At 35.1% G+C, this 26934-nt stretch overlaps 1 protein-coding gene across 2 annotated transcripts in view; it reads right to left on the bottom strand.

Annotated features, from left to right (window-relative positions):
• ALDH1A1 (aldehyde dehydrogenase 1 family member A1) overlaps positions 1–26425 on the bottom strand; it is a 30697-nt gene extending 4272 nt beyond the window's left edge. Inside the window, exons 1-12 of one of the 2 annotated variants that reach the window (XM_058827730.1) lie at positions 26357–26425; positions 25938–26056; positions 18834–18938; positions 14840–14980; positions 11960–12089; positions 10787–10848; positions 8661–8789; positions 6077–6190; positions 4336–4438; positions 3595–3779; positions 1947–2111; positions 16–173 (exon numbers count right to left, since the gene is read on the bottom strand). In XM_058827730.1, coding sequence (XP_058683713.1) covers positions 16–173; positions 1947–2111; positions 3595–3779; positions 4336–4438; positions 6077–6190; positions 8661–8789; positions 10787–10848; positions 11960–12089; positions 14840–14980; positions 18834–18938; positions 25938–26027 — 1382 coding nt within the window. In that variant the 5' untranslated portion in view covers positions 26028–26056; positions 26357–26425. Of the gene's footprint in view, positions 1–15; positions 174–1946; positions 2112–3594; positions 3780–4335; positions 4439–6076; positions 6191–8660; positions 8790–10786; positions 10849–11959; positions 12090–14839; positions 14981–18833; positions 18939–25937; positions 26122–26356 lie in introns of those variants that run through there. The other variant, XM_058827729.1, reaches the window with a different exon arrangement.
• Positions 26426–26934: the final 509 nt, after the last annotated feature.

Below are 26934 nucleotides of genomic sequence, written 5' to 3'. Positions count from 1 at the left end.
AAAAACATTGCTTACCATACTGTTCCAGCCTGAAGGGCAGCTGCAAATGTCAGTGCTTTATCAATGTCTTTGGTAAAAACTGCTGCTGCTAAGCCATAGGTGGTATTATTTGCCCTCTTGATAACTTCATCTATGGTTTTAAACTTCATGATTTGTTGAACAGGTCCAAATATCTGTATCAAACACATGAAGTGAACTGGAAGAACTTACGATTTGAAGTAATTTATGAATTGTTAGATGGCCTTATTCCCAGATTCATTCAGTTAAGAGGGAATAAAGTTCTAAAAAATAGTCTAAACTTGCATAAAGATGTTTTCATTATGAAGTCAAGAGTACCTACAGTAAATAGTTCATAAAACAATAAATGAATAATGAAAACAAATAAACAATGACTAAATTGCACCCATCATAAAGGTAGTTAACATGGTGTCACAGTGTGCTAGCTATCTGTACTGGTTACCAAGAAACTCATGTTTTCTGGACAAGGTCCATTTTTAAAGTTGAGAAAAACATTCAATTTTTCCTTCACCTAAATCTACTATTAGACTTTTATCCCTGCAGTTAGCTGCACAACTGAGAATGTACTCCTAGTGAAACAACTAATTCTGCTTTCCATAAGGGTGTCAGGTAAGAGAATAGTCCCTCAGATTTGGCTTTCCTGCTACCACTGTCCAAAGTTGGCACCCAGAAGTGCCCATGCCTATCACAGAACACAAGGCTGGAGGGGCATTACAACATCTAACTTGTTCTATTTCCATAGACTGCAAGCTTTCTACTTGACTGAGGTTTTTGTGCTGGTTTCTAGATAGAGTTGTAAGGATTGATATCCATAGATCAGAAAAACATTGAACATTCCCCCAGTGTTCAAGTTGTGAGCTTCAAAACTCAAAAATTCTTTAGACTGTCCTGGCTATCTGTAGTTTCTTTGTTCATTACACTTAAAATAATGTGAGGAGCAGTCCTTGTACTGCTGACAAAGGGGTAACTAATAGAACTGACTGCAAAAAAATCAGAACTCTGTGCTGTCTCCTACTTGACTCATAGTATGGTGGAAACAATCCAGATTCTGTCTCATACAGCTCTATCATATTTTACAACCCTCTCCCTGTCACAAATAATTCTAAATGTGCTGTAGTCATTTTTACTCAGGTTGTTGACTCTTGGTGGATGTAGTAAGTACGTTTAGCATATTGCATCAGTTTTATAGTATGTAGTTTAATGGGCATTAATTGCAGCCCATTTGCAGTGGTTATTATTTAAGATAAATGTAAAAAAAACACAGTGAAGAGGTCATGACTTGACTTTGAGCTTTTATGTAGAGAGCTAGCTGAGATGGCAGCTCAGCACTCCCAAACTTCTCTGGTTCCTTCCAGACAATCACTGGTGGCCTAGAATTGTCATCTTAGTTGAGACAGTAGCAGACTCTTCAAAAATGTGTAGACACATCTGCAAACTGATCTAAGTTAAATAACCCCACAGGGCTGAAACAATAAGCCACCAACAAAATGCCTCTGGAAGCACAATCCAACTAGTTTCTCATATTGCAAAGTAGCTGCCTGGTGCATACAAGCACCAAGGGGCTCCTTAGGCAGGGTAAAATGTTCACAAGTTGTGTCTCCAAGGCTTTCATCTATGTTACAGGTCAGTGTGACTTTGATATGTGAGACATGGACAGTATGGAGCAATGCAACAATCCAAACCTCAGCATTTATCTACTGCAGGAGCCTTTGCTGGCAGGGCAGCCTCATACTCCTCTGCCTCCTTGGGCAATCTGGTGAAACAGGCACCAGAAAACAAGAAAAACACTTTAAACACCACCAGGATGGAACGACATCTTTAATGAGAAAATTTTCATGTAGTCACTTGACCTTCTAAATGGATATTTTGTACAGACATTTAAACAGATGACTTCCACTGAGAGAAGAGTCTGCTGAAAATTTATTTACCTCTTCTTTGGCGATGCGCATATCATCCGTAACATTAGAAAAAACTGTCGGCTGGATGAAGTAGCCCTTGTTTCCCCATGGACCTCCTCCACATTCCAGTTTGGCTCCTTCTTTTTTCCCACTCTCAATTAGCTCCAGGATTTTTTGATACTGCTCCTTATCAATCTAAATGAAAAGATATTTCAGGAATGAAAACTACACACACTGATAACAGTTGGTCTTCTAGCTTATTATCCTAAACCTGTGTCCCCATGAGCTGGAGAAAAATGTGGCTTTTTCTCTGTGGCAATAGACCTCAGAGAATAGACCTGATACAGACTATAATTTTCTGTTTCTAGGAAAAGTTACTCAAAACATAACAAGATATATGAAGACAAAGAGAGATATTAAACATAATTACCATTAAAAAATACAGCTACACCCCATGATTACAATTTTCCATTAAATGGGGTCATACCAGTTCTAAAAGGAGTAATTTTCTAATCCATAAAATAGTTAAGCTTCAGCTAAATGCTGCTAAAGAGAAAAATAAATTTAAAAAAGCAAATTATGAGACTGGAAGAGAAAAATGTTCATTCAAATATTTTCATTATTGCTTTTTTCATATGTTTAAATTCCTTAATTTTTTAGTAGGAGTGTGTTTACATGTCTCATTTAAATTGTTAGCATGAAATTCAAACTCAGTAAAGCCACAATAATATGAGAGAGGATTTCTGTTAATTTTATATTAGCTGTACACCAGACAAATGGAGTTTACTTTTTTGAATCTTCCTATCCTTTGACTTTTAAATTTCTTCAGCTGAATTTATTATCTTGCATCAGAGCATATTCCAGGATTTGAAATAATATTTTTGATTTCTCAAATTTTGTGTGGCTTGGAGTGCATTTTTTCCAGTTTACTGGGTGTCTTTTTTTACTCAACATGATTGTCATAAACAATAAAGAATATTTTACTCTATAAAATGCATGGGAGTGGTTTTGTCTCCTACTTTTTCTTTGGCTCTACTCAGCTTTTTATTCCATGCTTTTATTCCATATCCTACAGTATAAACTGATGCAAGAATAAGACAAGATGAGAACTATTGTAACAGCACTCTGATCTATTGAGTTCACAGCATTGTGAAAGCAATACTTTTTAGTGGTGCATTTTAATGTTCATTTGATGGGAAAGCTGTTGGTATAATTTTTGAGGAAAAAAAACCCTTGCATTTTAATTGTGTAGTATTCTAAAACTGAGAGCAGTATAATAAAAGTCTAGTACCTTGAAAAAGAGGAAAAGATATCATAACTCCTATTTCTTCAAGCTAGTCACTTAAGAGTGGCACTATGAATGGAAAGCTAGCAAGCTCTAACATGACATGGGTGATTGTACTTGCACTTTTATAGATCTTGCATTGGAGCTTTCTCAAAGCATTTCAATTTTTTATAACTGTTCCCCATCAATAATAAAAAGAACTAGAAAAGAGAAAGAGACCTTAGGCCGATGATATTGCCACAAACAACAATCACTCTGATTTCTTCCTTGTACTCCAGATTAACCTCTACAAAACTGTACTTAGACTTGAAGCTGTTGCAACAGTAAGTTTAGAAAGACATTAAATTGTGATGTCATGACACAATTATGCTGGAAACTTGTAATATTACTCACTTGAGGGCCTTGCTGTACACCAGGCTTCAAAGGATCCCCAAGCGTATACTTCTTTGCTCTTTCAATGCTTCGGCGAACAAACTCATCATAAATAGGCTCTTCCACAAAAATCCTAGACCCTGCAATGCAACATTGTCCCTGGTGGTAGAACAGACCAATATGGGCAAATTCCACTGCAGCATCCACTGGAAAGAAATGCAGAGTTTGTCAGATCATAAACCTGAATTGTCACGTCATAAATTCTTTACTATCCTTTGTCACCCGTCTAATTTCCTTTTCTAGCATTTCTTGTTTTTATGGCCCTTTAAAACACAGATATACAACCATTTGATTATGTCCAAACCACCCTTCTCAAGAGTATCATGATACACCTAGCTGAACTCACCTCCAGGCACTGTATGGGAAATTTGACATTATTTGCCCTGTTAGGAGTGCCAAGAAGAGTATTCAGACAAAAAGCTAAAAAACCTGTTTAAGATCTTTCTATCTGCTTTTCATTCTGCATTCATATTTCATTAGGATGAACATTAATTACATTAAGAGTGAACAGGTTTTCAGAGGTCCATATCTATTCAGGAGCCATCAATTTTGGCGGCAATTTAACTGAAAATCACAGCATGGTCAGTAAACATTAAAAATTACTTCTTTTTTGAAAAGGTTCAAATAATTTACTGAAAAATAAAGGGAAAAACAAGTTGGATGTGCAATTGTAGTAGTTAATAAAATAAAATTGCTACTAACAGTCTGCATCTGCAAATATAATGTTAGGACTTTTTCCTCCAAGTTCCAAGGTAACTCTCTTCAGATTGCTCTTCCCTGCTGCTTCTTTAATCAGTTTGCCAACCTAAAAGATAGGGAGAGGACAGCTGAATGCCAAAATGTTCATAATGACTGCTATAATATTTTTCTGATTTCCACAAAAGCGAAGATCAGTTAAGAGATTTCTACTATCCCAGTAATAACATGAAAAATCAGTTAAAATAAAACAACTGAGAAGAGTCAGGTGCAAGGGACTTGTGCCCTATGAAGTGGAAATGTTTTCTTGTAAGAGTTTTCCCCTGTAATATTAATTGCCAAAGATACATGGTGCTTTTTTGGTTACTACCACTCTACTTTCATGTATCTCTAATCTAAAGGAGGCACAGGTTGCTGCTGCACAAGTTACTCCCATTAGAATAAAATCCCTCTGTTTTATGCTTGAGAAGGCTTTTTAATGCAAAAAGTTTATGAGAAAATCTACGCTGGCTGCATGGACACTCTTCCTTGTTTCAATTTCTCTCTTAGATGAATGAAGAGGAGGAAGTGGACACTGCAAGCTAGAACCCCTACCCTGCTTTTCTCTACTGATGACATGATTAAAGGAATTACTTACTATGAATTGCCCTGAAAAAGCTGTGAAGGAAAAATCTGCTTGTAACTCTTGTGGCTTTGGTCTCTAACAGCCTGTGTGTATCAACTATCGGACAAACTTCTTCCCTCTGTCAGCCTTCCTGACATCATTTCTCATTGCTAAATTGCACTGCTAGAAGAGAACAGTCACCAAGTTCTAGAATACACCCTTCTGGTCCATCTGCCTGTGGAGGGTCACTGGGAGCTGGGAACTCTAGTTGTCACTGTCTGTTGGGAACATCTGTGGGATATTTCGCAGATTTCTAGGGGTTTTGGGTTGTTTTGATTTCCCATTAGAGCTGAAGATTTCTGAGAGTGAACATAGCTCTTGCACTCAGTGTGTACTGATCCCTGACACAGGGCAATGATATTTATCTTTGGAGTTTACATCCAAGAAGTTTAGGGACCAGACGGCAGCTTTTCCATTTTGCATGCATGTAGACAGACAATACAATGAATTGTATCAAGGATATAGCTTGATCCTATATATATGTAGCTTAATCCTATATATAGCTTGCAATGAGAAAACTCCAATTATAGCACTGACAGTTCTTCAGAGTGAAGGTTAGGGAAAATTAACAGTGACCTCCCTTTTAAACAGATACATATTCAAACAGTCTTCTTAGACCACCCAGATGGTACTAAGTGTCACTGAAATACCAAAAATCTGTCACTACACCTAAACGTGTGCAGACTGAAGAATGAGGTTTCCTAGGTAACTTCCTGTCATCCTGCTGTTATTAAACTTAAAGATAACAGAACTTCTTAAAAAAAGAGTAAACAATGTTATGAAAAAGTTTTGGTTTAAATGAGTAAGACTTGAAATACCCTTGCTATATTAGAACCTACTGTATCTCATGGACTGCCTTTGTTTGAAGGGCTTCCCAGCAATTTCCAGCAACAAATATTGTTTAAATATGTTTAAAGTTAATAATAACCAACAAATCATTAAACAGACTTTGTTTAATAAACCAGCAGCCATAAGAAAGAAAAGAGTTAAAATAATTACACAGACTAAGTAAGGCATTAAATCATTGCTGGGAATCAGAGGGGCACATTTCCTGCTTATATTTTCTTGCATTCATTGTATTACCTCTGTAGAGCCTGTGAAAGATACTTTATCTATATCCATGTGGTGAGAAATTGCTGCTCCAGCGGTGGGTCCAAAGCCTGGCACAATATTCACTACTCCAGGTGGAAATCCTGCCTGAATTGAAAGAAAGAATCCTGTAAATTTGGGGGAGGATCATAACTAGAAGAACACGTGTCACACTGTCTTACTTCCCTTTTCAGTTCTCCAGCCACCTTTTCTTAGCCATATATTTATTCTCAGCCCTAGAGCCCCAAAAAATTTCATTCTCACATGGTTTACACCCTCTTTCTTTTACCTCTCTGTTTAACCCTGAACTACCTCTTTTTTTTATTTTTTCCCAAAGAACATGTTGCTTTAGTTCTTTGTTAGTGCCTTTTCTGAATAAGTATACTTTTTAAAAATTCTCTCAGATGTATAATGAAACATTATTTACTTTCACGTATTTTTTGTTAAAGCTGTTTGAATCAACAAATATGTTTGCTGGCTTCTTAATATCCATGCTACATGGAATTTAATTAATGATCTGCTACTGAAATTCTTTTAAGAAAAATGATGGAGCTCTGGATGTAGGTTGAAATTACAGTGGGCAATATATGAGTTAACAGGAAAAAAAAGGGCAGATCAGCTACCAAGCATGAAGAAGCAGGCTGAGATATGCACAGTTTCAACATCTTGCACATTCTTTATGTAAATAAGCTTTTTCTATGATTTAAAACAAATGCATTGTCTCCTATAAATCCTGTATTAAATATGTTTCATTCACATAATACAAAATAAGCTATTTTTTCACAAAATAAGCTATTTTATTCCAGCAGCTTGTCAGGCAAACCCCAATGATATGCAAAGAGTAGATGGCATTTTTATTGGTTTATGAAGCAGCTGCATAATCTCAATGACACTTGTGGAGGAAACATAGAATTAAAATATCAAATAGGTTCATATCCTGAATTATCATTTAAATAAGTCTCTTTATAACACTAAACAGGGCTTTGGAATTGCATAAAGAAGCTCCATATTTTTTAGAAAACAGTGAATTTCAGATGGTGAGTTGGAGCTTCTAAAATTCATAGCCTGCATTTTGGATATCAGGTTGTTACTTTTGTTTAAGCAACTTTTATTCCTTACAGTTTCATGCTGAGATACTGTCTGTCAATGCTTCCTATGCTCATTTAGTTTTCCAGATGTTTACCCTGAAATTGATGAGACAATGAGGTTCTTTCCACTTGCTTAGCATTGTGTTTCTTAATTTGTGTAGAGAATCTCATTTTGAGCATTTAATTTCCGTATTTGTTTTAGGATGTCTTCTCTTTATATTAGTAAGGGAGCCTTGTAAGAGTTGTGAAGCAAGATAGTGAAAGCCACCAGAAGTATATATAAATATTTTTTAAAGTGGACATTTGGGAACTAGAAAGTTAAATTTTAGATATTTTCACAAATCTAAAGCAGCTATTGAAGTGCTTACTGGGAGGGATTTGGGCTCCTATGTTTTTTTTATATTCTGGATACTTATCATATTACCACTTCTGAGCTCTTCTTTCAAATAATCAGACTATCAGAACAGATGTTTCATTAGATCATAACAAAATTGAGTTACTTTCCATGTAAAGTTCCTTTTTTCAGAAGAATAAGCTTTCAGATACTCATTGCTAAAAATTAATAGAGGACATTTTTAAAAGCTATTCCTCCTTCCTAGTATTATCTAATAGCATTTATTATATGATGCAATAACAGCAGGACTTGGCTCCATTCTAATAATAATTTATTTTCTGTGTAATATTAACACACAACCAGTCAGTATGCTTTGCTGAATCACTGTTTTAAAGCAGAATTATAAAATGTGCCAAGTCATTTCCATTAAAACTCTGCAAGGTTATTGCACTGGTGGTTATTAACATCTGTGCCAACCTTTGAAACAACTTAGATTGTATTTGTTGATTTTACTGGGAAGAAAACTAATCTGTTTTACTGTTCTCTTTGGGTGTTTGCTGGACTGGGCACAATAGCTAACTTTGGAGATGCTAACTTTTTGAAGGAACTGGCACACATCTTGTTCAGGAGCACAAAGTGTCTTCTGAGTTTCTGTGTAGAGAGAATTCACAGATTTGGCAGCAGTCATCAGTTTGATTTTACAGCTTCCTGTTAATAATAAACTTAGGTGCATAAAAACTTTGTTCAGCTAAAAAAAAAAAAAAGAGCTGTACAAACATGTTCTTTTCTGTGATAACTATGCTAATAAAGTCATTGCCATCCACCTCCAAGTACTCTGCACTTGACTCCTTGTTTGCTTTTGACTTTGAAAGGTACTTTAATAATACAAATATATTTAAAAAATAGCAAAATAATACTTGCTAAAGAATTGAGTCCACTGAATTGCTGTTGTGGGATTTTTTTTGTGTGTGTACTAGGCTGAAAGATATACATGCTTTTGCTCTGGTTTGGCTTCACTGGTTTACAGCAAGGTAAGTTCCACAGTGCAAGGCTGGGCATGCAGTGAGCCTGTCTTATATTACCTTTGTGGCATTTCAGCTGCAGTATACTCTTACATGTCTGAGAGGGGCAAATAACTCTGTTGTAGGTGACTTACCTCTTTAATTAAGGATCCCATGTAAAGGGCACTGAGTGGAGTTTGTTCTGCTGGTTTGACAACCACCGTGTTTCCACAACAAAGGGCAGGGGCAATCTTCCAGATGAACATAACCAATGGGAAGTTCCACTGAAAGACAGACGAGAAAGTGTATCCTATTTCTAACACATCACCAAAATACCTCAGCTTTTTCTATTATTATAGTGCAAATTTTCAGCTGGGTGGTTGAACTTTTTGTTGTAGTCCTTTCAGAATGAAGATGTTTTGAAATAAATTGGTGAGCCATGTAATACAAAGACTGGGGATTTTTGTGTGTTCATAAGTCCAGGGGATCCAAGGTTTTAGTTACAAGCTCAAGAGACAATGAGTGTACTCCTTTAACAAAGTATTACAGGCAGTTGTTGGATTAGTGGTGCAATTGGGATTTTTGCTGTCTTAAATGGTCACATCCATCATGAATTCAGTTTTCTAAGGGAGAAAATGTAATGGCACATAGTGCTGCACATGCCCTCTACCCTGGAGGTTTCGCTGGCTGTTGTGGGCTGTTCAGACAGACTGAGGAGCAGCTAAATGCTTTGGATCCCACGTTCTGCAGTGTGAGGGACAACATGGCCAGGGGAAAACAGCTTTGAGAATATTTACAATAGTTTGTGTAGTATTGAGGCTATGAGCCTCAGCTCAATAGACACCTTTCTGAAATGGGGAAAAAGGCAGTTTAGAGTTACCTATTACAATCAGAAGGGCTAATTGGAATATACATGCAGCACTTCTTTTTGTCTCTCCTTGTATCTTGCCAGACTGACCCCAGCCTCAAAAATAATGGGAACATAAATAATACAAAGTGAGGGATTATAGGGTTTTCTGCATATTCATTGTTAAAAGTGGAGCTGTATAAATGAAGGGAAGTGGAAAGGGTGAGCTATCAAAAGTGGTTTGCAACATACACACAGTCCTCACAGTTTTGGTTTATACAGAAACACTCAATTTGTTGGTTCAGGTTTCAATGGAGAGAAAATGAAGATATATTCAGAAATACTTAACATTTTTTAAGGGAAGTCAGTATTTGTTCTAACTGCTGCTTATACTTCCAGGAGACAGTTATATTTTAAATGACCACATCTAGTATTTCTCTCTTAGCACAGCTTGACTGAGTGTTTTACTTGAAATGTCTTGTATCTGACATACAAGAGGATCTAAACCAGCAGTTTCCCAAGCTCTCCAGAGACTGGATACAAACATATTCAAGCAATGTTTTCCAAATCAATATGGAGTTCTAAAGATAGAGCAAATTTTCAAGATCAGCTTAAAGATGTTGGGAACATGAGCAGGATCCACCCATCTGAGCAGACCTTATGGACAAGATGACTTTTTGAGAATCTGTTGAGTTGTCAAGCAGATTAGCTGAGGCTCATAATTACCATGTGTGAGGGGTGGGTGGATTAGGAGAGCCTAGTGCATACAACTATTTTCACAGACACCCACCAAAACTATATGGACTTCAAAAATAAATTTAGCACTTGAGATCCTCAAATCTTTTGAAGGATCAGACTCAGGTAAGCCTTTTGAAACTTCAGTTAAAATGAGCAAGTTCAAAACTGGGAATTTAGGCATGCCAAAAGCTTTTTTGCACACATTTGTGTAGTAACTTGTACCACCATCATGGTGAATGATTCTTAGCCATAAACAAAGATCTAGCAAATCTAAATGTCTAAATGCTGTATGGAGCAGAACAGATATTCTAGGTCTAAGAGAACTTATTGTTTATAGCCTCATAGGCATAAACATTATAGACTGTAAATATTACATTATCCTACATGTTTACTTCTAATTTTTTCAGTTTCAACAAAACACAATTCCATCTTTCAAATTATTTCATAAACCAAACTCTTCAGATTTATTTTCTCTCCATATACTGGAGGAGAGGGACAAGGTTGGACAAAAGTGACTCATCACACACCGATGAATCAGAATTACAGTACTTAGGATGGTAACCTGAGGGATAGGACCTGAAAATTTGTATTTGTGGTTGGTAATGTTTCACAAATGCACTTGCATAGGCAAAATTTTAAAAGCATTTCTATTTGTAACAAGGAACATTTGTGTTTACATAAATGGTTCCAACTTACTGGAATAATTTGGCCACACACCCCAATGGGCTCATGTCTTGTAAATGTAAAAAAGTTTCCATCTAAGGGAAAAAAAAATAAATTAGGCATTCAGACAAAGCATTTGTGAGAAACAGTTAAATCAGAAAGATGATAAAGTAGGCTACCAAACTTAGCTGGATACAATTTTACTTATAAATGATATTTTCAAAATCTTAACTATGCGAAAAGCCATAAAGTACATCTGGATTCAATGTCTACTTTCTTCATAGCTCCAAGGTTTGATTTTTCCAATCTGACTGTCTTTTTACAGTGACAACCCTGCTTCTCAATATGGTATGCACAGCCAATAAGAAATAAGCATTCCTCATTTCTTTTTTCTTTTATCACCTTTTTTTTTTCCTTTAAAAAAATTCTCTTTTAAATCCTAGGTACATATCAGACATTTTTTAATATTAGATCTTAGCTTAAATCAAATCCATTAAATATAAAATTCTCTTTGATTCAAATAAATATGTGTTCTATTAAACCTAGTATAGAGATCTACATGAGGCAAAAAAGTTGGAAGTATTTATCACTCTAGTTTTCCTTAATTCCTTCTTTATTACCTTTTCCTTAATTCCTTCTTTATTACCTTTTCCTTAATTCCTTCTTTATTACCATTCTTTTTTTTTGTCTTTCTGAGAGAAGGTAGCTAGAGAGACAATGTTTTCATAGAGCTGCTTAATGGGAAAGGGAATAGAATGAAATTTAGCAAATGCTGTTTCCTCATTCCTATCTCTTGGTACTTTTCCTAATACATTATCCAATCACTGAAGTAAATATTTTTGCTTTGTGCTAATCTTTGCTTAAATATGTAGGCACCCAGGTCTCACTACTGTAGTCTTGTATAAACTATACATTGCTGTGGAAAAGTAGCCTACCACATTTCTTAGCTGTACATACAGGTTGAATGTTTTTGGTTCATAAACAATAGTTGTTAGTAGTGTATAGAACAAGAAATAAATGTGAAGACCTACACTAAATGTTTAAACTGAGAACTATGATAAATCCTTAATAACCTATCTTAGAAACTTTCTAGAATATTTTCCATTTGAGATATTTTCTGTGTTGCACAACTTTTAGGTAGAAGTCAGTTATTTACAGCTCGTGTTGGCCTCAGTTCTGTAGTTTTGTTATCTGGGAACTACTCACCCATTGGAACAGTACGCCCATGGATTTTATCAGCCCAGCCTGCACAGTAGCGTAAAGTTTTGATACAGGCACCCAAATCCATTAGATAGGCTGTGGAAAAGAGCTTCCCACCATCAATCGTTTCCATTGTCTGCAGACAACAGCAATTGAAAAGTTAATACCAAATACTGATAATGGTTCTTTTGCTTGTGCTTCGTAATTTAGCTTTTGGTAGTTCACTTTGAGGATTTCAGCTTCAGCAAAAACATTTAGATTAACTCCCCCCTGAAGAACACATTTTGAAAAACTGAATGTAGCAATTGACAAGTGAGAAAATTTCATGATGGTTTATTTGTATTGAGCGATGCAGATAGTGTGATTATGACGCATTTGTAATGGTAAGATTTGCTCAAAAACCATCTCCCATATGAATCAGTAACACAGTTCTACTTTATGTTAAATATTCTGCAAGCACAGACCAAGAGATCAGGCAGGAGACATTGCAAACAACTGAGGCACATAAAATGAGTTGATTACCTCAAGTTTCAGCAAGTCTCAAGTCTTGTAAAAAACAGCCTAAATACACCTTGAGTATTTGATGTGCAAAGGAAGGATATGAGACAGCTAGAATACTTAAGTGAGAAAAATTCATTATGAAAAATACATGCTTATACAGAAGAGAGTCTCTAAATAAGGTTGCTTTCCAGCCAAATCTAAGGAATGTGGTTTGGATTAATCTCCATTGGATTAATTTTCATTAGAAAAACTATTGGGACATAAAGATCATGAGCAGTTCTTAAACAGTGTCAATATATTTTTGACACTTCAAGAATATTTTTCTCAAGCTTTCCAAAATAGAGAGATTGAGGTCCTTCAACTTTATGAACAATCCTGTTATGACATTCAGCAGTAAGAGCACAAAATATAGGTTTAAGATCTAAACTATAATTCCAAGATGTAATCAGATTGGCATTCTTTAGCATTTCAGGTTGGTTCAACAGACTGATCCTCTAAGAAGTTTTTCATCAAAAACTCCCCTGTGAAGTCCACATTTTTAGTTGACTGGACACAGTTCAGATACCATGCTTGAGAAGACAACAACAACAAACAGAGAAGACAGAAATGCTTGATGCTCTTAGCAACAAGAACAAGCTAAGATGTTCAACAAGATGGCTCTTAGCTTTCAACATCACAACAGATTGAATCCTAAGCAACACCATTATCAGTGGCTCTTTCACTACCTTGCTTTGACGCTTTCAGTCATTGAAAGCAAGCCTATTAATTATTCTGCGGCATCTTATCAATAAATAAAGCGCTGAAATTCAATAATTTTTCATCCAGGTCAAATGCATGAACATGGGAAAATGACTGCAATGAGCTTTGGACATGTATTTTGATCTCTAGCATGCAGGGGTATGTGTTACTCTATAGTACAAGTTTTACAGGTAGGATAAACTGTGAATGGAGAAAATTTCATCAAAGACACGAAAGCACCTTACTCATACACGCCTTTTCTGAAAACGGAAATAGTTATAAGGTGATTAAGTTGTAGGAAATATAAATAAAGTCAGTAAAATAGCGACTTAGGAGGAACCTCAGAGAAAAGCAATTCTTTCATATTATACAAAATGGTAAATGTAAACAAAAACAAATTCAATGTTTCATCTTTCCTGCAGAAAAAAGACTGTATCTTCATCCTCTTTGCATTTGTAATGTCTTAGACTGTACAATAAAAAAAAAAATCCTACTCATCCAATTATTTAATGTACAAGAGGGCATAGTGCTCTATTTACAATATAGCTCTCTTAAAATTTTGTCTCTCCCAACTCAAACGTAGCATTTTAAAAGACATAAGTTCCACTCACGGAAGGTTTCTCCTGAGAAACTACTACAGTCATAAGGACATATAATGGGCAACAGATGTTTTGCAGATTTTACATATCTGAAGGTTTAAATTTTATGAGCTTATCTACAGTGTATTTTTTTGCTAATGGCTAAATACTTCAAACTATAACTAGATCAGTGTGAGTGATGATCCTGTATGTTGAATACTCCTCCTTCTCTAAATTTTTATGCTGCTTGCAGAAAACCAGGATTCATCTTCACCACAAGCAATTATCCCACCTAAATTTGAATTCCAGAATGCGCTTGAAATAGGAGAGCAATCACCTTAATAATTGTGCCATATGCGGAGTCTAAAACAAGGAGGAAAGGAAACTATCCTTTATCAAACTGGTGGTGTGTTTCTATTTTACACGTCATTGCTTGCCTTAGTGCACAATCTGTAGGTGAAAGCATTACAACTTATGTGTCTTCTGTTAAGTGTGGTAAAATAGCAAATACACAGTGGAGTTTGTAAAGAGAGGACATAATTCCCTACCACTCATGTTATTGTTCTTTTCAAAATAATCCATTGTTGCCTTTGGTTCTGGTTAGGCTTTATCATTGATAAAGTTACAAGCTGGAGTTACTGTCGGACCGGTGAAAAGAAAATACAGAATCATGAAATTAAAAATTTCTCACAGTTCTGACTTGTATAAACATGGAGTCAGGCTTTGAGTTTAGGCCTTGATTCAAGCTTTGATTTGAGTTTAGGCTTTGATTCAGACTTTGGTTTAGACAAGCATTAACCAGGTGACCAATGCTAGTGTGCCCTTAAAAATTAGTTATTGAAATTACTGTAGTTGTAGGTAGCTTAAGCATTACTTTAAAGCTAGTCAAACACTCAATACTTTGATACATCAGCGAAGCAAACCAGCTTAGTGAAGTCCATTTACTACAGAGAGGAAAACCAATGACTGAGACAGCCTAGCTTTCCAAAGAGCAGCAATGTTAAACTTGCTTGTATCTTTAAAAATCAGGACTTTTCCCCTTGTCCTTCAGTTCACATGCCATACTCACAGCTAAAATCAGACGATCTCTTTCAACCAAGTCAGCTAGTTTATTCAAGAGCCTTCCTCTCTCTGAAGCATCCATTGTGCGCCAGGTTGATCCGAGCTCGAAAGCCTTTCTTGCTGCTTTAACTGCCTTGTCTACATCTGCCTGTGGGGAAAACAAAAACACTTACATCATCAATAATTGGCTCTGTCATACACTTTTTTCGCTGTTAAATGTGAAAAAGTTTCACATAAATTTAACAAAAAGGTTAACAAAGTTTCACAAAAAGTTTAATCAACACCAATCTAATAAAAATTAGTATCAGTAATGTTAACTACATGGGTTATTTTCTTTCAAAAGCTGCTGTTGCTATTTCAGCAATGTAAAATTCTATGAGAAACAGATGGGTTCTCAAAGTTTCCAAACTAAAAATACATAAAAGAATTCTGTTTTTAAAAATCAGACTTTTAAACCCTTTCTATAAACCAAGCAGTTACATTGATAATACAATTTAATCTATTTTATTTACAAAGAGATGCCTGAGTCTGCAAGGTAAATGCTTAATTACTCATCATCTGAAAGTATTTTATGGTGCAATGAAGACCAGGTTAGAAAAGCCTGTTCCTTAGGATGTTTCATAAAATGGACACAAACTTATTATTAAGGAAGAAAAAACAATAAATTAATTTTTGCATAAAATTACTTTAAAAAATAAAAATACACCAGGTTTAAAAAGCTAAGCCTAAATATTTTGAAGTCTAAGGACTGTCTTTGCATATACCAGCTAATTTGTCGGTCCATTAATGTTTTTTATTGCATATTTTGTTATTTATCATTTGGTTTTTACTATAGAAAAGAAATCTACAATGAAATTATTCTGTTCAAAGGGCGTTCCAGGATTTCAGGAAAAACAATTACAATTTCTTGAAAAAAGCCTTTTAGTGCTTGCCATCCCTGTATTTAAAAATACAGATTTTTTTGTATTTTTTTTTGGTTTGGTTTTTTACAATTTTCTAAAATTTACCAATGAAAACAGTGACATAAATAGAGGTTTATTCTAGTTTTTTTGTCAGAAACAGAACACTTGGAAAAAAAAAAGAAAATTATATATGCTAAATTTCTGAGAGAAATTTGCATGCAGTGTTTGAAGAATGTTTTTCAAACATTTTCTCTTTGCTAATATCTCCTTCAAGAAAATCATTATCAAGGCTTACAAAGTCAGTGAATTCAACTAAGTCAACTCTATAGTCAATTGCTTTAAACATGAACCAGATCTTGAATCTGTAACTGATGTTGGTATCCATCAACTAATTTTAAGAAGCTGTTAGTGGGGTGTGTTAGTGGCTAGGAAACCCGGCACAGACCTGTGAGGCAGAAGACCACAGAACATCCAAAACTTTTTTCCAGGCAATTGGGAAAAGATAGGAAGGAACTATATGAATAGCATAGCCATTACTACAGAGTAATACTGATCAGTCATCTACACCACCTACACCAGGTAGCGGAAATCTACCAAATTAAGAATTATTTTTCTTCAGAATCTGTCAGCATGTTGACAAACACCTCATCACTATCTGTGATCCCTATAGTAAATTTTCTACATCTCTGCAACAGGATTCAAGCACTGTGGCTTGGTCTTAACTGTAAAAAGAAAAGGAAAAAAAATGTCATATGTATATAAACGACGTAAATTAAAGCTACGTTGTCTGGTGTTCTTTCTACTAGAACTGCAGAAATAATTAAAACTGAGAAAAAATAGTATAAGAGTAATATAGGCTGTGAATAAAAAGTAATATAAAAAAGATTCTTCTTTAACTGTATGAAATTTAATTTCATTACTTACATCTACACTATGAGTATAAAGACTCCTTTCTGGTCCAGTTTATTTTACAGAAGGACTTTTAGTTTACATATGCTGACCATTTGGTGAGCTGTTTTATTATTACTTGGGGCCTTTAGGATTAGGAATGTAGCTTGAAAGAGCCATCAAACTGGAAGAAAACAGTTCCCACCCACCTATATGTCTGTTCTTTGTAATCTTCTCTTGTTTTTTAAAATACCACTGCAATGCAGTGGACAGCCCTTTGTCAACCCTATTGTATGCACAAATTAAATTCCTAAAATCTCTTGGCTCATTATCTGAAGTCTAGCCTCTTGCATATTAGGTTCATAATGGCTGTGTAATTTACTAGATCTGCACAATTCACTATGCAATTTAGTTAATAGCAGTTGTCATTACACATTAGTTTGCAAAATTATTGAAGAGAAAGCAAACCTGTGTGTTGAATAGTATTATCTCTTTGTTCAATGAGTTTTTAGAGAGCCTGTAAGGAAAGAAAGCTGCAAAAATTTGGAATGGTAACTGAACAGTTGCAGGTTATGAGTAACTTAATTTGGGGATGATAAATTATCAGTGTCTCAACACTATAGATAGCTGATATTAAAAAAACTTCGAAAAATGTCAGGTTTTAAAATTTTTTAAAATAATTTCACTCCAGGTGAAGTAATTAAAAGTCAGATTTTCTCAGTGATGTTTTTCTAAGAAAATGTTTAAAATGTGTCCTCATTATGGCCTTAGTATTTGTGGTTACTACCACTCAAGTACTAGACAACAGCAGAGACAAAGATTATTAGGAGAGTCATCATGAGATTACAAACCAGAGTAACAAAATTTTAATGAGAAGATTATTCTTAGTGTCTTTCTTAAAGAGAATTCTGTTTCAGTGTGAATTTCTGCACAGTAAATTAAAAAAAAATCTGAAAAAGCACATGCTTATTACATTGGCAATAATTTTTTGCTTAACTTATAACACAAACAAAAGTTTTACATTATTTCTACTGGATAAAAAGGTGTTTAGCATTTTGATGTTAAGCTTAAAAAAGGCCCTATCATACAAAACATTCTAGAGATGCATATTTCTTGATTAAAATGAAATTTTGTGAGAAGTGTGGAAAAATTTTTCACTTTTGGATACAAGATTGATTTTGAAGTGGAAATGTAGAAAATGAAGTATGTGCAAGAACCAAACCAGTTAATTATAAAACCATCTTTGTTTCCAGCTACAATCATCTTGTGAACTGGAAATAAAACCATCACATTTTGTATTTACTTTATAAGAATATATTAAAAGAACTCTGTCTTTGGACAGCACTTTTAATGTTATTGAGCACATTGTCTGTCCTATTTAAAAAAACGACCACCTTCCTTACATTTAAACTATATAGTAGCACTAGCAAATCCTGTTTGTAAGAAAAACACACAATATAACAAAAATACAGAGATTAGGTTTTGGTTTTCATTATATCTTTGGTTACATGGCATCTATCTGAAACTTTCCACTACGGAATATCATAAATTTATATTAAAAAATGTTTCTTTACAGTCTTCAACAATTTTTTTAGTCATCTTCTTCATTGATCCAACATGCTTTAAGGAGGTCAGTTTTGGAGGAATTAGGTACTATTTTATAGGCTACCTTCAGCTTCAAAATAATTTTTAGGACTATGTTCCAACATGTTTTTCACAAAACAAAATATTAGAAGGAGACAGTTCTGAGAATACATTTAGCTAAAAATATTCACAATAGTGATCATCTTCACAAAATTTTTAGGAAATGATAAGTATTTGTCCTTTTTATATATTCTATAAGGAAAAACCTTATATAAATATGCAATGAACAAGATTATATTACTTTGTAATGAAGAAAACAGAAAAAATAGAAAAAAATTCTGACTAAATTTTTAGATGACAATGAACATAGATAAGAAAAAGAATCAATCATATTATTAGAACAAATCAGCAAAAAATATTTCTTCAGAATGGTTCTCACATGTGGCTAAGGTAAAGCAGATTTTCTGCATCTTTACAAAAAAATGTTATGGCTTATTAAAAAAGGGTTTGTGAAAGTAGGTACACAGGATGAAGTAGGTACATCTGAGGTGATGTTTTGCCTGCCTTCCTTCTTTTAAGATACACTGAAATTGCAGTTACAGTTAAGGGTAAGAAAGAAAACCCTACCTTGTCACCTTCTTCAACCTCACAGATTTTCTCTTCAGTTGCAGGGTTAAAGACTGCAAATTTTTTACCATTGACTGAATCATGCCATTCATTGTTTATAAATATCTGCAGGGGAAGAAATAATGCAACAATATTAGTAACACATAAATGGCTGTTGTCTGTTATATGCTTTAGTGAATAAACTTATCTCTCATAGCTGAGAGCTGCCAGATTGATAGATGTCTGAACTAAAAGTGGATAGATTGCTGCTACATTATTCTGAAGAGATGAGGAATCACATACACACTTAACCAGGATCAGTTTTTTAAAATTTACTTCCTTTGGAGACGCAAACTTTCCCTACATTGCATTTTTATTCTGTTTCGTGTCATAAAAATATGCTATTGTAAAGGGGTCCTTCCTCTCTGTGAAGTACAAGGGAGGTACAGCCCTAAATGACCTATGGAAAATTACCTGAGTTTCTCCTGCTCACAAGGTTGGTAACAGTGAAGGGCCCTTCTGTTACACAGCCTGACAGAAGTAAACCCAGTCCTTGGATTTAGTAATTATAATTTAGTAATTAGTAATATAGTATATCGAATTAAGAATATCTCAGAGACAACTGTTGTATTTAGCTGTGCTTTAATTTATTTTCATGCTCTCCTGCCAAATTAAGAAAATACCAACCAAAACCAAACCAAACCAAAACCCCCAAACAAACAAAACCAATAGCAGGGTTTTTGAAATTGAATCTGAGACTGAAAAAAAAGCCCTGTCATAGTCAATTGAATGAGTTAAAGAATCATGGAATGGAGAAGGCTGAAAGGGACCACAGTGGGGTCATATGGTCCAATCTCTGTGCTCAAGTAAGGAGAAGGTCACACTGCAAGAATTGCACCCAGATGGTTCTGTGTGCTTAGGACACGCATAAGGACCTCTGAAATTTGAGGTATACTTGTCTCTGTTCACAAATGCAAGACAGAGCCTGGGTTTTACCTGTGGGTGCACAAGATCTGTATTATGTTAGAGCTTGCCATCTTTGGGACACTGTTGGCAAAATGGTCAAAGTGGTTTAATTTTTTTTTTTTTTTTAACTGTAGGTTTACCTTGAAGCAGAAAAGGAACACTCATTGAAAAGACCTGATAAATGCACAGCTGTTGAAAATGGGAGGATAAGTTGCTAATAAGTGTTTTGTATGTTGCTTCTTGAAGTAGACATGATAAGGTATACAGTCCAAAGCTAACAGCACCTGTCCTTCTCTGCCTGAACCTCTGTCATGTCTGGGTTCATGTCAGTGCTGAAATGGGTGTGCCATGCTAAGCCATCCTCCCAGTACCTTGAGCCCACCCTCCTGATGCTTGTGGGCTGGTGCCCTCCCTTCTCACTCTCTTCCTGTGCCGTTGCATTCTAGGCCTGCTAGATCTCCATGGTACTCACCTGTAAGGACATGATTTTTTACTCTAGAGTCAAGGCATCTTGCCCCACAGTCAGTCACTGGAGTCTAGCAGTGATGCCAGCTAGCACTCTCCATTAGGACAAAGAATCTGGTGCTGCTGCTTAGGGTAGCAGGAACTTTGAAACAGCAAACCAGAAAAAATTTCTGCTTAGTATTAAAATTTGTCTAGTAGTTGCTAATAGTTGGTGAATAGCTTATTAATAACCATCAAGATTGATTAAATTAATATCTCTAAATGGATATGGCAACAATATCTTAATATATTAATATATTCCTGTATGATATTAATATAGTTCTGTATGTTTCTGCTTGTCTTTATGCAGGCAACTCATACAGTGCCATTGTCATCTCTGACCATCAGGACTGACCAGCAAACTCCTGAATTAACAAAAGCTGTTGGTAAAATAAATATCTAAGTCCATGGAAATTTCTGATAGGTGGTGAAGAAGTTCACCAAGTTTTGAGAATATCCCCACAAAATTGCAATTGTGGTGAAAGGACAAAGACAGCAGTTAAATGGTTAACATGAAAAAAGCTATTGCCAAGAAAAGAGACAAAGAAAAAGGTAAATATTAACATAACACTGCTATGATGTTACCGTATGCCAAATTCATATCTGTCTGTGAAAGGGATAATAGAAAAACATACCATTTTTGGAAATATTAAAGTGCTTGTTTAAATACTACATTTATTGCACCAATCAATATCACCCATAATATTAGTTTAGAATATATTTCTTATTAATGTTTCTGATACCATTCTTGTTTAAAACATAACTTCATTATATTAAATATATATACAATATTGCATCAGAGTTGCATAAATCAAACTACACAGATGTCTTTCATAAGCAGCCTTGCAGAATGGGGTTAAGAAAGATGGGAAAGAAAAAGTCTAAACTCTCATATAAGCTGCATTAATACATTTCAGGCAGCTCTACTTATTAACGTGCATGCAGCCATGCTCATAAAATGCTGCGGAGTGTTTGCTACAAACAGGACATGGACCTCTAAATCCAGGCAACTCTGAAGCACCAGCTAACAGCAGGCTCTAGCAACAGCCCTGACCTGCTGAGGAAAACAATGTTTGGGATCATCTTGCAGTAGGTTACAGTGTTTTGTCAGTGAGTCAGAACTCTGCTGACAGCTCTTCAGGCATAAATGAAAAGGACACCACCCCAAGTGCTGTGCAGGAGGCTGTCTGTGGTGACTGACTATGGCCCACGAGATTTAGGGCCACAGATTTATTTTGCAAAGATTTGGAAATATTACAGAAGTTTTGTGACTGTTACTTCGCTGGAATTTTAGGAGAGAAGATTTTTTGATTTCAACAACCCAAAGAGTGAATGACTGTTCAGATTTCTTTGCAGTAGAACTGGAAATACAGATTTCCAGTAGATGAGATTGTACACTGTTAGAGCATAGTATTTTAAATAAAGCACAGGCAACGCCAGTCAAAGACCCTCAGATGTTTTTATTCCTCAATGTCATAAGGGAATAAAATCTCACATTTCTGAAACAATTGATTTGAGTTCAAATGATGTAATACAACCCATTTGGTGTTGAAGCAACTTTCAAGACTACAGTATTTCTGTCCTTGTTAACACAGTTGATTTTTTCACTCAGATGACCTGAGCAGAGAATGGACACACAAGACCTGAACTTTGCCTTTTTCTCTGCCTTCCCAGTGGCTTTTTCTCCTTCAGTTCTGGAGTACTTTGAATGAATTATGAATTAATTTTGAAGTTTCTGCTAGATGGGAAGTGCCATATTTCTGTCTGTGCTGCATGAGGGAAGAAAGAATTTACCTCTGTACAGAAAAACAATACCATAGCTCTGCAGAAAGAAATTTCTTGGTCTTTACATGAGGTGTCATCATCTTATAAAACATAAATTTCTGCTTAATCTTCCTTGGAATAAGGATTGCCTTTTTTTGTGGGCTCAATATTTTGCAGTCTGTACAGGGTTTCAGGCTTCAGTGCTTCTGTAAAATAACTTAAAAGTACAGCTTAAAAAGAAAATTTCTGCTGTTGCATTGATCCCATATTCAGCATCTTTCTATAAACTCACTGTTTTTTAGGGAGGAATATAATTTTATATAATTCACTAATATTGATTTACATTGTAATTCATAGAGAGATGTAGTCAAGAAAGATAATGGAACTAACTAAAAGGTGGATGTTCCCTAACTTAGCTGTTAAGGACAGCTTTTTAAACATGGAATTATAGGTCTGAGCTATCTTCTGTTTAGATATCAGAAACTCTTCCAAACTTAAAGTATGAAAAAAACCAAGACTTCCTCCCACCTTAAATCTGCCCCTGGCTATAGCAAAATTTTTCTTGACAATGCTCTTCAAATGAGCCCAGTTCAAATGAACAAAACAGTTTCCTGTTTTGCATAGATGAAAGTGATCACCAGATTTGAACTCTTGCTCATCTGGCTGCTCTCAAGCATTCTTGTGTGGACTATGAAGCAGGGAATTACACAAACAGTACCTTTTTGCAGGCCAGGAGCAATGAGGAGACACCAGGGGTGAGGCTAGACAGCTGCTGGGGGCAGCTCAGCACCACTTGTGTGATGTGGTACACAGTGCTGAATAACTGCTGTACCTGTTCAGTCCTGCTTATATTGACTGTGACACCCATTCAGGTATTCTTGAGTACAATAACTCATCAAAAATTCACTTGGCAGTAAATTTTACAGATACATCCAAGCCTTTAAGTTTTGTAGCCCAAGAGGAGGCCCACTTCAAGTGCTATAAGTTTAAATTTACCAGTCTCAAACTATGTTATGGAATCTCACTATATTCTTTGAGCAGCAAAATTAAAATAAGTGGCATTTCTTAAGGTACTACCAAAGAATGAATATTTAAGCTTTAAACAAATATGTCAATACAGATGCTGCTGTGAAATCTCTTTTTTTTCTTCCCCTCAGGTTTTTCCTTACAAGAATTTTATATTTGGCTAATATTTCATGCAACTTTTTTTTTTCCCTTTCTTGCAATATGCTATTATTGATTTAGGAATTACATTTTACTGTTGCAATGGACTAATAATTAGAGAACATATTCTTTCTCTTAAATATTATGTAATTTTCTTAATTTTTCACCAAGTCACTCTGTGTCCAAAAAGTGAGCTGAGTAAGTTTCTATAATACCTTTCTAGCTTTTTACCTTTCCCCAGATATTCCAATTACATTTTTTGAGTTTTTATGCCAGCCTTTGTTCTTGAAGACAGCGGCTGCAGCATTTTAATGTTCAACCATATTTTTTCTTTACTCAGAGTGTCTTACCCTTCCACACTTCCTGATATTCCACATGTAACTTAGCAAGAGAATGTTCAGCCCTTTTTTCTCCTTGATGTAATTTGACAACCTAATAATTAACTAATCTGAGTTTCTCTGATTAAAGGAGTACTACAGGGTTTAGTGTATGTGAAATCATCATGATAGAAAGCATTTGTCAAGCAATCATTGTCTAATTCCTCTGTGTTGACTAGGTAAATTATTTACCAACACATTTTTAGCTAGCTACCAAAACTCATTGGGTTCATTGAAATATCTTTAAAGGAGGTTCATACAAGAAACCAATACAAGATTACTTTATGGTTCAAAATCCAGGCCAATTTCAGTGTTTAAAATACATTTGATTTGATGCCTGAAAGTCAAATTTCATGAAGAGTGTTAAGTTATACCATATGCATATGGTATTTTATTCTGAAATATAGCTATACCAATCTCATTTAGTTAAGTGAACCCTGTGAAAAGCCAGAAATGATCCCAAACATAGAAAATAAAATATAGAGACTGTTAAATAAGGAGTCCTTGGAACATTTCCTGCAGAGGTCTGTTCAGATCCTTTTGTGTTGACTGTTGGTATGATGCCATGGTAGAAAAAAGATAAATTGGAGGTTATGACTGGCTCTAGGTGATTTAGACAGAAAGGTTAATACATCAGCAGTAAGTAGTGCTTCCCTCATCTTGATACTTCCAGTGTTGCTAATCACCCACATCCCATGTTCTAACTTGTATGGGACAGAAGAGGAATGGGATGGGTAAGAACACAAGAGTGGAGAGGCCTTATTAAATTGGGGGATGAGTGTTGCATATGGGGTGACATTTCTATTATCCCAACTCCCTTGTCCCTCAGCACACTGCTGGGGCTTTCAGAAAATCCTATGTGATATTTGAAAGAGTAGGAAAGCTTTGCAAATATCAAGCCTCCACAGACTTGTGCTAGATCTTGTAAATAAATGCATTGCACTTCTACACACTTAGAATTTATATGCAGTTTTTAAGGAAATGTTACCTATTGTCAAGGCAAAAGAAACATTTATTATGTGACACTCTTCTTGATTGCACATTACAAACTAGACTTTTCAGCAATGTCTTGTGGTTGCTTTTTTTGTACTAATAGAATTGCTTTTTAATAATGAAATATTTTAGAAGAATGGAAATATTTACAGGGATTTGTGTCTTGCATATTCAGTTACATCAGCTGGTGTTTTTCTCCTATTAGTTTTTTTTGAAAACTAAAAAAAATCGAAGAGTAAAATATTAATTTTTTTTGAGACAGGAAGAGCAGTAGCAGGCTATCACATGGCAGAACTACATATCTTTCTGTTAAATATTTACAAAGTAAGATCCTGTGTGATTTATTCAAGAAAGACATGTAGTGGAACATGGTTAAGTTTTTTCATTAGGAAAAAAGTATTGCATGAAATTTAAAAGACCTAATTTACATGAATACCTGCTTTAGGAAACGAAACTAAACAGTGGTTCTAGAAAATAAAATTATTTCCCTTGCAATGGTAACAAGAAAAATAAAAGAACAGTAACCAAAAACCTCCAGAATTAAGAGGTCCTTTCTGATCAATTCAAACCTGCATGTTTCAGAGGGCAAAGTTTCTGCCAACACTTTTTCAAAGTTCTACCAGATATCTGTGTATAACCATACAATACTATGATATACAACCAGCAAAAAAGTCTTTTAAAGCTGGAAACATAAGTCTGTATTCAGACCTTCTTTATCTGTATATTTCTTACTCTATATGGAAAGAATTTTCTGTTTCAAGAAGTTAATTGTAATGTTGCATAGTTAGATTGGTAGACTATATCTAGTTATAAGCTGCTTGTTTACCTGAAAAACAAATTCAGAACCAGATTCATTTTTTCTAATGTAAATATGTGACCAGAAAAAATTTTATTTTAGTTTCATTTTCACACATCCCTTTCCGTGTAAGTTTATCTGGTATAATTATTTGAATCTGATTATAACAAAATGCAATATGCTAACATTTTAATTTGCTATTTTAATTCACTGTTCTGAAAAAAAAAAAAACCAGAGTAGAAACATTTCCTTCTTTGCTCCATTTATACTTTCTGGTAAACTTATCATTGATGAAAATTTGTTTTAGGAGAGAAACAACACCCACACCAAGTGAAATATGGAACTATTCTATCATGCATGCACATATAGGTGTTTTAAATTAGGTTAAAATAATTATTGAACATCACTTGTTAAAATGTGTAAAATCAGAATTCAGGCAGAATAAACATTTTAAGCACTGATTTACAGTGGCTTCCATAGTTCGTATAAGGTTAAAATCAGCACATCCTTCTTTCTGAAGTGAATGCATAAGGAAGATTAGGAAAAACAAGTGCTACTAACCTTGGTGTACTTAATTTTCAGATCTTTTAATGGTTCTGGCAGCGCTGGCATAACTGGAGCAGGATTGCCATCTGAGCCTTGCTTCTTCATATTTTCAGCTGAGAAGTTTGAAGACGTTCCTGAAACACAGGTGAGAAAAGGTATAAAGGGAATACAGTGATTTTTGCCCTGACTGAGCTCTTGGCTTTATTTGTGCTTTTTTATCTGAACCAGCCATGGTATATTTGCATACAGGAATATGATTGGATGAAAGAATTCATCGCAAAGAGAAAATGACACTACTTATTTTTATGACCAAAAGCTACAGCCTTTCCAGTGAGCTGAGACCTCGAGGAAGCACATGCTGCTGAAACAATCTGCCTAGGCAGACACCACAAATTCCTTACTGGGGAACAGAGTTTAAGGCCTTTTCATCTTACCTGGAAAATTGCTTTCTCTCAGCAGGCAGGTACCCAGAGCCTAGGGGAACGTCCTAACGTACTTGAAGGCAGGTCTAAAGGTAAAGACAGACTTGTTAGCTCTGAAAACAAACCAACACCTTCTTACTAGATGGTAAATGAGAATAATTACCAGAGTAAGAAAGCATTCATTAAAAAAAAAAAAAGCCACCTTGGGTTACATTTTAATATGTTCAGAGTACATTAGAAGTACTGTAATTAATGCTTGTTTTGTAGACCACAGAGATAAGGAAAGATGATAAAAAAAATAAGGATAGAAAATCCTTCATGTGTTTTTCACAAAATGTGAAGGTAGAAAAAAATGACCAATCCAGAAAAAAATTCTCTCTGGGTAGAACTAAACAAAAACTGTTGTTTTTTTTCTTCTAGACAGCACCACAAATTTAAGGACAATGTTTTTAACACAGTGCCCTTTGGAATATCTAAGTCCAAACCAAATTGTTCAATAGATTAGACTTTTCTACCCTGGATGGAACTTATTTTTCTGTTTTGATTATTCAAAGAAAAACATATATCTTGCACAGGTAAATACTTTTATA

Source organism: Poecile atricapillus, chromosome Z (genome assembly GCF_030490865.1).
Source record: "Poecile atricapillus isolate bPoeAtr1 chromosome Z, bPoeAtr1.hap1, whole genome shotgun sequence".
Classification (NCBI taxonomy): Eukaryota; Metazoa; Chordata; class Aves; order Passeriformes; family Paridae; genus Poecile; species Poecile atricapillus.
Note: the sequence above shows the minus strand (reverse complement) of the source record. Positions and strands in the feature narration are given on the sequence as shown.